The sequence below is a fragment of the Cornus florida genome, unplaced genomic scaffold (genome assembly GCF_030987335.1).
Source record: "Cornus florida cultivar Cherokee Brave unplaced genomic scaffold, ASM3098733v1 CherokeeBrave_3.0.0_Hap2_Chr09, whole genome shotgun sequence".
In the NCBI taxonomy this organism is placed as follows: domain Eukaryota; kingdom Viridiplantae; phylum Streptophyta; class Magnoliopsida; order Cornales; family Cornaceae; genus Cornus; species Cornus florida.
The window spans coordinates 40,016,430-40,027,509 of NW_026775579.1; the positions used below are offsets into that span (position 1 = coordinate 40,016,430).

Genomic DNA, 11,080 nt, shown 5'->3' on the forward strand with positions numbered 1-11,080 from the left:
TCGAAATGGCAACTAATGCATTTTTAAGAGTTCTGAATTTAAAGAAATGCCCCAACCACTCTTGGGACTCACCGGGCACACCCCAATCTGTTTGGCACACAAAACAAGGCAAGGATTAAAATAATTCAGAAAAATTGAAAAATCCAGAAAATGGAAAATTAGAAAAATCGGAAACATTACAGAAAGCATCGAAGAATCTCACTAAGAAAAAGATGAAAAATTGCAATGGAGAAATTTTCTCTCAATTTCTCTCTTGCGTAGGCACAATACAATTCCCTCACACCTCTCGTTTCACTTAGGTTGGTACAAAACCCAATATATATAAGAACACAACTTGGCCCACAAGCCTAAAACCTCTGGAGAGTCCAAAATGAATAAGAACATAGATTTCCGCATAAATCAACAAAGTACAAACGGTTCAACTTAAGTGCAACCGGTTTCACTTCTCGGAACAACCATTGTGACCTTTACTTATAAGCAGGGGCGGAGCCAGGATTTGAATTCAGGGGGGCATAGTGGAAATTTTTTATTTAATTTTTAAAAAAATAATAATAATAATAAGTAGAAGAAAAAGGGAAAGAAAAATGAATTTTGGAGGAAATAAATTAGAGCATGATTAAATAAGGGGAATTTGACACTTTTAGAAAAGGTAATTAAAGAAATTTAAAGAGTAAAAAAGAAAAAGTTTTAAAAAAAAAATTGGAAACTAATAATTTTAGGGAGCATAATATACAAATTTCTATATATATATATATATATATATATATATATATATAAAATAAAATAAAAACCATATATATACATAGGGCGGGCCAGGCCAGAGGGGACATGTGCCCCCCCGGGCACACACTAGCTCTGCCCCTGCTCCTAAGTGCAACTGGAACAACCTATTGCACTTTTCCACAATGCAACTCAAGCTCCAGAACACAAGTGTGACTCGTCTAACTTAAGTGCGACCGATTGCACTTCTCCAGATGTGTAATTCGAGAATGATTAGGCTCCACAATCTCAATATTTGGTGGGATTTAATTCTAACCATTAGTACCTAAGTTTTCATATTGACAAGAAAGACTTAACTTTATATATATATATATATATATTTTTTTTTTTTTTTTTGTAGAGAATTCATCCCTTAGTGTTGTCATATATAAAGATTTCAAAATCCTTATTTAACTCATCAAATGACAAGTTTAAGATCGGGGGTAGTGCCCTCTCAGGATCTCCTACATATTTCTCTAGGTATTTTAAAGTTTAGTAGCCAATTAGGTACTATTGCTAAATTCTCCTTTTTAATTAATGCACTATTGTTGATTTTTACGTGTTGAATGTTGAATTTAAACCCAACAACCATTTCCCCTTTCTTATTAGGAGAGAATAATTCTGATTCTAGGCTACTCAAAGCTTATGTTTGACTATTCCATAAACCCTCCATTTCTAACTTGAAGAGATATATAATGAGAAGAGAGATTAATTCTGATTCTAGGCTACTCATAGCTTATGTTTGACTATTCCATAAACCCTCCATTTCCAACCTGGACAGAGATATATAATGGGAAGACTACAATTAAGCAATCAAAAAAATTCCCTCTTGCCAAGACCAAACGGTAAATCAACCAAAACACACACAGAATAGTGTAACATCACACAACTTCAGTTGAAACAAATGCATGTCCTTCCTTCAGTTCCTCGGGATCAAATGGACCCCCGAATATTTGTGACTTACAATTGTATACAGATAAATCAACCAGACTTGAGGGTAATCCCAAGTTGCATTTAAAATTCAAAGGGTACTAATCTCTCCGGGCAGGGTCCTAATATTTACAAGTTCCAAGTTCAATTTCTCCAATTTGAACATTTTTCCAATAATCCGAAGTTCAAGTAAATTGATCAAATTTGCAAGACCAGGGATAAAGCCAGGGACATGTAGACTCTTTAAACTTGGGGGAAACTTCAGCAGCAATTGATTGGAGCTCCGTGCAGCCTCCTAAATTAAAGGTTTGCTGGCATGAGAGCTAGTGAATGCTCCTTGGCAGTCTTTGAATTCTCGCGTCAAGAATCTCCCGACTCCCAAACCGGTGCCTTACATCTGACGGCTCAACATCATAGATTGGTAAAATCAATTGTCCCATACTTCTCTTGCATTGCACCATCTTGATGACCAACTCGCGGAGGCACCATATATGCATAGTTTTTGCAGAAGATTGGATGAGATTTTTGACTCCATTATAGCTTTGAGGAGCTCTGGGCCGATCTCTTCTCCTTTGTGGAGCTCCGGAAGGAGCCAACTGCTGCATCCTTGTGATAGTTGTAGAGAAAATGGGTAAAGCTCAACAAGACTTATACTTTCCTCCTGGTAGAGATTTGGACGAAGAGTGCAAATCAGCACTTGAACCTGCTCCAGAGTTCCCTAATTTCTGATATGCAATAGAGAAAGAAGTTCAGCACGCGCTCTCTCACCTCATTCACCTCTATAGAAGCTTCATTCTCAAAGCATATATAATGGAACAGGGACAGACCAAGAGAGTACTGAAACAATGAGAAGGGGATGAGAAATAATAAGTTCACAATAGACAGCTAGTATATATGTATTGTCATTCACTTACCTCAATGTACTAACATATTCTGGACCTCATAGCTGTGTCATTTTGATCCTCTTTCTAATCAAATTTGAACCCCTTCCAAACACTAAAAATAAAAAAAATAAAAAAACAATAAAAAGTGACACGTACGTTACCAGACGAGCAAAAATGTTGTAGAATTCCAAATAGTCTATAATCATATAAAAGTAAGAGAAATACCATGTTCCAAATGACCCAGGCCCTTTTGGAGATTTTCCAGAGGACTTATATTTTGATTGTTCACTCATGAGAGCTTTTCCCCTTTCTTATTAGGTTTATTACTTTTGATACATGCTCTCCTAACCAATGTTTGATTATTCCACCCAGTCTCCAATATGAAGCTGAATTGATAAATAGAAAGAAAAGAGTATGAGCAAGTAATCAAGGAAAGACTGAAAGTCCCTTTTCCAGAGGACCAAACAGAGAAAGAAAAAATATGAAAGAAAAAATCAGGCATACCATCACCTCATGTTATTCTACTTGGAATAAAGTTTTGATATTCTCAAATCATGTAAAGATGGATGAGTGGAGTGACCAAAAGGATAGGGTCACAAGTGAAGGTGTGAGATAAAAATTAGGTGCAGCTGTCATTGGTGAGAAAATAAACTTAGATGGTTTGGACAAGTCAAATGAAGAAGATTGGTTGTAACAACAGGTAAAAGATGGAGAGAGGGCGACCAAAATTAACATGGGATAAAGTTATTAAAAATGACTATAAAAAGTTAGAAGTAGTGGATGAAATGGCTTGTGATAGAAAAGATTGAAGAGAGAATTCACATGACTGACCCCATTTACATGACGACGATGACGATGACGATGACGATGACGGTGATGGTGATTCAATATGTATGTGTAGAAAATCCGGCGACGATAATGATGATGATGATGTCGTCTCAATATGCATGTCTGGTATTATTTCTTCCAGTTCCTCCAAGGCTTCCAAAGCATCAAGGCCCCCAATCTCACATAACCTCGTGCATCCATGAAGCCACAAGTGTCTCAACATTTTCAAGTTTGACAGATTGGGTAATCTTACTATGGATCGGCAATAAATCAAATTTAAATCTTCCAAGGCTTCCAAAGCATCAAGGCCCTCAATCTCACATAACCTCGTGCATCCATAAAGCTGCAAGTGTCTCAACATTTTCAAGTTTGACAGATTGGGTAATCTTACTATGGATTGGCAATCAATCAAATATAAATCTTCCAATGATACCAATCTCTCTAGCCCTTTGATCTTATTGAGATTTGTGCAATGAAAAGCCTCAAATTTTTTTAACTTGTTGAAGTTGGACAGATATGGTTTATTTTCAAGTTGTTTGTACCCACTCATCTCTGAGGACATTAGAGGTGCCGAAGGTTTTCAGCTATTTCTTTGCACGCAGTTATAGACAAACTTGCCAGCGATTTTAGATTTCCAAGTCCTTGAACCTCTTTTAGCTTGCGGCAACCTCGTATGGTCAAATGTGTCAACGATTCTAGTTTCCCAAGCCCTTGAATCTCTGTCAACTTATAGCACTCTTCTATGGTCAAAATTGTCAATGAGGACACTAGAGGTGCCGAAGGTTCAAGCAGATCAATTTCAGCTATTTCTTTGCACGCAGTTATAGACAAACTTGCCAGCGATTTTAGATTTTCAAGTCCTTGAACATCTTTCAGCTTGTGGCAACCTCGTATGGTCAAATGTGTCAACGATTCTAGTTTCCCAAGCCCTTGAATCTCTGTCAGCTTATAGCACTCTTCTATGGTCAAAATTGTCAATAAGGACACTAGAGGTGCCGAAGGTCAGATCAATTTCAGCTATTTCTTTGCACGTAGTTATAGACAAACTTGCCAGCGATTTTAAATTTCCAAGTCCTTGAACCTCTTGAAGCTTGTGGCAACATCATATGGTCAAATGTGTCAACGATTCTAGTTTCCCAAGCCCTTGAATCTCTGTCAGCTTATAGCACTCTTCTATGGTTAAAATTGTCAATGATTCTAGTTTCCTAAGCCCTTGAATCTCTGTCAGCTCAGGGCATCCCCGAAGGATCAATGTCAACAAAAATTTTAAATTTGACAGATCTGGCAATATTTCCAATGAAGAACAATTGCTAATATATAATTTAACCAGACTGGGGGGTAAACCCAATATACAATGAAGGTCTTCACAAATTCGTATAGTAAGGTTTGAGCTGACAAAGGGCACCAATCTCTTTCGGTAGGGTCCTAATGTTGGTATTTTCCATTTCTAATATCTGCAGTTTTGATCTTTTCTCAATATATCTGGGAATCTCCACAAGGTTCATACTGCACCAAGAAAGTCGCAGGTCCTGTAGATTAACCAGATTTGCAAGTTTCACATGCAAATTTCTCTTAGGGTACAAAGTGACATGCAGAATTTCTAAACTCGAGGGAAGCTCTGGCAGTGCTTGGATATTACAGCCGCAACCTAAGTCAAGTGTTTGGAGGCAAGAAAGCTTGCAAATACTTGTTGGTAGGCTTTGAATATAATTATGACCAAAATTCAACTTTCTCAAAGATGATAATCTCTCAATACAACTAGGAATGTTACCCTTCAAGTTGCAAGATGAGGCTCTTAGAACTTCCAGTATCTCTAACATCCAAATTTCATCAGGTAACTTGCTTATATGATTCCAAGAAATGTCGAGCACTTTTAACTTATTTGCCATCTGTTTATAAGATGCATAAAAACAGTATCAATCTCCGACATGGAGGTAATGGAAGACAAGAAATGAAATGAGAGTAGAGATTTTAACATACCTTAATTTGGCTCCAACCCTTCCACTTCTCTGTGATGCCACTCCTTGATAGATCCAGTATGACTAGTTTCTTCAAATGAAAATTGGTTGCTTCAAAATGCAGAGGGCAATATTTCCAACTAAGCCATCTTAATTTTAACAAGAGATGCTTGAAATCCCCAACGAGATTTGCTGTGTCTGCTTCGAGATACCTCAGATTAATTAGTTTGCTGAATTTGTAATGCTGAAACGTTCTTTTCAGAATCGCAAAGACTTAGGGCTTGGACCTTTTCAGTTCCCTGTCAATGGAAAAACGATAAAAATATGTAAACAGATGAGAAAATCGACTTTGGTTGATCAAGTTTGGTCTATTTTCTTTTTGAAATTATTATAAACCAACAATAAAAAGTTACTTGAAATAATAAAAAGATCATGCATCAAATAGTTTTGGTTGCCATCAGTTTGCTTGACAGTTGACACCTATAGTTTGAAGTGAGGTAAGTTAATTTTTTCGAATCTAATTGCAAACTAATAGTTATCTAAGACTCAAAAGTATGAGTTAGACTCAAATTTGAACTAGGAAGACTAGAATAGTTTCCAACGATCAGGCATCGAATCGGTCTTGGGGTGCTCGATCAGTACCAGCAACTGCAGACAGTTGAAATTGAGTTCAGTCAACATTTGTAATTTATATACGAGATGAGAGTTGTCTAAGTACCTCTTTATTTGCAATGGGAAATGATAAACAAGTTACCTAGGTGATGCTGGAATCAACTTGATCAACCAAGTACCTCTTTATTCGCAATGGGAAATGATAGACATCATGGTTTTCTTTTTTATATTTATATCAGAATGAAAGTGTAATTGAAGTAGACAAGTAACTAAGGTGATGGTGGCCCTTGAATAAAGGAAACTAACATTTAATACCTAACAATATTGCTGCATGATTTGAGATAGGCATCAAGAATATCATTTGCCGGTGTGTATATGTGTATTACGAGATCGTATTAACAAAAGTTAAGAAATTGTTAACTAATACAACAAAGGCCATATAAATTTTACCATTTCTCCCTCCAGGACATCCAAGGCTTCCTCTTTATCCCATAACCTGCTACGCATTCCTGGATTTTCAAAATCTTCTTGACGGACGATTTCCCTACCGAGATCTATAAGTTGATCATGCATCGTCAACACATTAACATTTATTATTTTTACTAGAGACATGAGACACATAGCATTAATTTCCTTCTCTGGGTAATAGCCACAATCATCCCACATATAAAATGCATATGTTTTATCCATCCCACTAAAATGACATGCAATATCAAGAAATATCTGCTGTTGCTCATGGTTTAATTGATCATAACTTATTCTCAACCTTTTCTGGACTTGATCATCTGGTATGTTTTTCAACTTCTTTAATGTATCTGTCCATATCGCTTCCTTCTTCTTCCATAGAAAAGAACCTATAACCTCAAGAGCTAGAGGAAGCACTGCAGAAACCAATACAATCTCTTTAGAGATACTATCATAGTCTATTGGAGGGAACTTTTTTTGGAAAGCATGAATGCTGAGAAGTTGAAGAGATTGCTCATGGTTCATCAATGGCGGTTCATAAGTCTCATCGACTTCAAGAGTATTTAAAACATCCTTGTTTCTAGTTGTAACTATGATCCTACTTCCTGGGCCAAAGGAATCACGATTTCCCACAAGCCAGTCAAATTGAGACTTTTCATTCACATCATCAAGAACCACGAGGGCATTCTTTTCTTGAAATCGAAGCTTGATAGCACTGATTCCACTGTTAATATCAGTAATGTCAGAGCAACATTTAAGAGTGTCAGTGAGAAGTTGTTTCTGCAAACCAACAAGATCATTGTATTGTTGCACCTTTTCCCGAACATCTGCAAGGAAGCTACAACATTCAAAGTGTTGGAAAAGCTTGTTGTAGGTGCACTTGGCAATAGTTGTCTTGCCAATACCACCCATGCCATGGATACCAACAATCCGTGTATCATTGGAGCCAACATTTAATAATCTCGTCATTTCATTCAGATGATCTTCCATCATAACCAAGTTGTCGGTTATAACCATGCATTTCTTCTTCAACTCCAACAACACTGTTTGAACAATCATCTTTATTAGTTCTCCTTGATGCCTAATTGATGTCAAGATGAAAAGTGTCAAACAATTAGTGCAGAGAGGAAATATTAAATTAAACAATAAGTTAAATAATGATGTCTTAACCCCCAAGAAGTTGGCTGGGTAAGTCACTTGGCAGTTCCTCAGGAAATATGGGTATGAGGTTTGACTGTTCTTGGATACAAACAATTTGTGTGAGTTCCAATTAGAAAAAAATAATGATGTCTTCTACCTTATTTATTGTAATTTTAGTTCATACTTATTTATTTTAAAAATCTTGGACTCATTAATATTTTGGAATTTTAGGGACGGTGATTCATGAAACCAATTGTCATATTGCTTTTCTTGCAGTGGTTAAGTTTGTTTATTTTAACACGAGGTTTATTAGTAGGAAAATATTACCCATCCGCAACTTTCTTCACTTCCCAACCCTTGAGTGCTCCAACTTCTGTCATTGCCTCTTTCCATCCCATAACAATACTTTCATGAAAACAGTTTTTGTGGTTGAGAAAGGCCTGCTCATAACTGCCAGATTGATGGATGGTTCAACGGTCATAGAAGATGGGCAGAATCAGTTGCCCCCTACTGTTCTTGCAGTCCACCATCTGGGCAAGCTCACGGAGGCACCATTTACTGGAAGCATAGTTTTTGGAGAAGACTGGGATGGAGATACTGGACTCGGTGACTGCTTTGCGGAGCTCAGGGCCGATCTTTTCTCCTTTGCGAAGTTCATTATCATCGCGAAAGGTGCGAACACCTGCATCATTGAGATAGGTGTATAGGAAATCTGTGAAGGTGTGGCGAGTGTCTGGGCCTCTGAAACTCAAGAACACCTCGTATTCACCTCCTGGAAGGGGCGTCGTTGAAGAGCACAAAGCCTTAGAGCCCATTTCAGATGCTGCAACTACAACAAAGAAGCTCAGATGAATTTTGGCAACTTTTGGATCTGCTATGTTTTGGAATGTGAGAATCTCATTTTCATCTTATATTCAGGTTTGTAAGTTTATTCACAAGTGGGCAGGCTTTGATTGGGAATTGGAAAGTGATTTGCAGCTTCGTTGGGGATGAACATTGACCCGGCAATCACCTACTCTTTATTATAATCAAATCAATGCATTGGACAGTATCGCACTCCAATATAATAAAATAAATATTGGGCAAGGTTTGATTGGGAATAGAAAATTTTTTATTTTTTTATTTTTCACCAAACAGAATACTATATTAAAAGGAAGACTAATATACTCCCAAAAAAGAGTATTTAACAACCACGGCCAAATGCTCAAGGAAAGTGATTTGCAGCTTTGTTAGGGGATGAACATTGACCCATCATCACCTACTCTATATTTATAATCAAATCAATGTATTGGACGTCCATGAATTGCTCTAAACAAATTCGTACGAGTAAATAAATATATTTGAGGACCCACCATGAATATAATGCAGTGAAGAACCCATGTACCTGTACTGAAAATAACTTTAAAATAGCTTTGAAATTGTTGCATATATGGGTTCCACTTCATACACCAAAGTCCGTAAAAGTGCAAGGTGGCAAGTTTTGGTGGTAAGAAACTTTACATGTATGGATGTGTGTGTATATATATATATATATATATGCTACTAAGGATCCTAAATAAGACACCAAAAGAAATAAAAGTGAACCTTCCTCCCTACTATTTTCTCTGGAATATTTTACCATTCTCTACTTTGTTGCTATATTTATAGCACGATATAAGCACAATACTCTGCCAACTGTGAAAAAATATATATATTTTTATTTCTGATCTTTCAATAAGAAAAATAATTATTTATATTAAAATATATTTATTCATATTTCACAAAATTTAAAATTACAAGGTACGAAGTCTCGCAAATGCTAAATTATTTATACTTGAATTGTTATAACAAAAATGTTTTTAACCACAGTAAAAAATGCTTTCCACCATGATTTTGGACTGTGGTGGTAACGGTCGTGGTAGCAAATGGGTGACTTTTTACTACGGTTTTTTACCGTAGTAGAAATTATTCTCCTACACAATCCACATTTCATTTGTTTGATGCACAAGTATTCTCCTAGTCCTCACACACATTCCCAGCAAATTAACCTTATAAAATCAAACAACATACACCCAATGACTTCATATATAATAATCTGTGTCTATACATAGGCCCACTACTGCACTTATACATAATCTGTGTGCATACATATATATATATATATGTGCACACAAAAGAAAATGCAATGAAACTTGAAGGATTATGAAAACAATTGGAGACATGATATTCACTACAACACTTGCTTTTTTGAAGAAAAAATATTAAATAATTAATTTTAAAAATATACATACATCCCATAACTAATACACATCATATGAAAATGCTGAATATCATGTCCCCAACAATTGTACAGTTACTAATTAATAAATAACAGAGTGCAGAAACAACTAGAAGGTTTCTTGATTATTGCTTGCTAGTACATTTGAAATAGTTACTTAGAGACGAAGAAGAAAGAAAAAGTTAAAACATAGGCTATTATTGCTTAGGGAATCAATTATTAGATCAACAAGTGTAGGCAAAGATGAATAACTTTGTCACAGTATAGATGAATTTCTCCCAATATTCAACAAGTAATTCCAGAGTTTCCTTGTCAAAAATACGATCTAATTAGAATCTTGCCAATATAAGGTACATATTACTATTTATTTTTGTTGACTTAGAAGTTTGGGTAAACATTTTATTTTCTCTATTCAAAGACCAACATTTTAATATTGTCAACACATTCTTGTCTCAAACTGCCTAATTAGAAGTCCTGCTTATACTTCCTTACATACTGTGTATCTTAATCTGATTTGCACAGGCTTAAGAAATCTATTACTTCATAATGCAACCTTACAATTGCATCAAAACTTAGAACTAAATCTTTGGGGAAAGCCAAAGGCTCCCTGACATGTATTACCAACACTGCAATCTACAGTTTGGTTAACACTTGCAATCCCTAGCAGTAATGGTTTCTTGTATGTAATGGCTTATTGCAATCATATTTCTAACAGAATATACAAATATGTAATCATAAAAACATTTAATGGCTTATTGCAATCATATTTTTAATTGATTATTTATACCAAATACAATTAAGTGGAGCGTTTCATTTTCTTATTTATTACATAATTGACTAATTAAAATAATAGTTCTAACAATTCACTGTCAACTATTTCGTGCAAGAATCATTTTCCTTTCTGTACTGAATGTGTGTGTTTTTTTTTTTTTTTTTTTATTCTTTTGGACATGTCATCTATTGAAATATCAGCGAGAATAACATGGAAAAAAATTTTCACCTTCTACCACGGGAGTTTACCGTGGTAGAATATCATTTCTACCACAGTTCCGTATGGACCGTGGTAGAAGAACATTTCTATCACATATTAGGAGGAACCGTGAAAAAAACTTAACTTTCTACCTGGTCTTAAAATTAAAATTATGGTAAAAGAGCCTTTTTACCACGGGTTATGCGGAACCGTGGTAATTACTCTTGTGTGCCCCACTCACCGTCATGGGCATTTGTTGACCCTAAAATCGGCTCCT

At 35.9% G+C, this 11,080-nt stretch overlaps 2 protein-coding genes and 1 long non-coding RNA gene across 4 annotated transcripts; all 3 read right to left on the bottom strand.

Annotated features, from left to right (window-relative positions):
* Positions 1-1,670: 1,670 nt before the first annotated feature.
* On the bottom strand, positions 1,671-3,153 carry LOC132273256 (uncharacterized). 2 transcript variants are annotated; one of them, XR_009470065.1, is made up of 4 exons: positions 3,078-3,153; positions 2,799-2,959; positions 2,604-2,685; positions 1,671-2,526 (listed from the first exon to the last, which is right to left on the bottom strand). It is a non-coding gene; the product is annotated as an uncharacterized LOC132273256 (long non-coding RNA). The 2 variants fall into 2 exon arrangements; XR_009470064.1 differs by having other exon boundaries at positions 2,799-3,150.
* Positions 3,154-3,330: 177 nt separating this feature from the next.
* LOC132272517 (uncharacterized) lies at positions 3,331-3,951 on the bottom strand. The gene has a single exon (XM_059773650.1). The coding sequence runs from the start codon at positions 3,949-3,951 to the stop codon at positions 3,331-3,333; it is 621 nt and encodes a 206-aa protein (XP_059629633.1).
* An 11-nt stretch (positions 3,952-3,962) lies between these two features.
* On the bottom strand, positions 3,963-7,974 carry LOC132272519 (disease resistance protein L6-like). Its single transcript, XM_059773651.1, has 7 exons — positions 7,904-7,974; positions 6,422-7,517; positions 6,002-6,007; positions 5,647-5,658; positions 5,382-5,450; positions 4,798-5,290; positions 3,963-4,387 (listed from the first exon to the last, which is right to left on the bottom strand). The coding sequence occupies exons 1-7, from the start codon at positions 7,972-7,974 to the stop codon at positions 3,963-3,965; spliced, it is 2,172 nt and encodes a 723-aa protein (XP_059629634.1).
* Positions 7,975-11,080: the final 3,106 nt, after the last annotated feature.

What these genes read in the sequence shown, in the direction of transcription:
- LOC132272517 (XM_059773650.1), bottom strand. Translation starts at nt 3,951, where the DNA reads ATGAGTGGGTACAAACAACTTGAAAATAAACCATATCTGTCCAACTTC.
- LOC132272519 (XM_059773651.1), bottom strand. Translation starts at nt 7,974, where the DNA reads ATGGGATGGAAAGAGGCAATGACAGAAGTTGGAGCACTCAAGGGTTGG. An exon ending in GTGAAGAAAGTTGCGGATGG is followed by an intron (nt 7,518 to 7,903) that starts GTAATATTTTCC and finishes GACATCAATTAG; the next exon opens with GCATCAAGGAGAACTAATAA. An exon ending in AGGGTTGGAGCCAAATTAAG is followed by an intron (nt 5,291 to 5,381) that starts GTATGTTAAAAT and finishes TCTTATAAACAG; the next exon opens with ATGGCAAATAAGTTAAAAGT.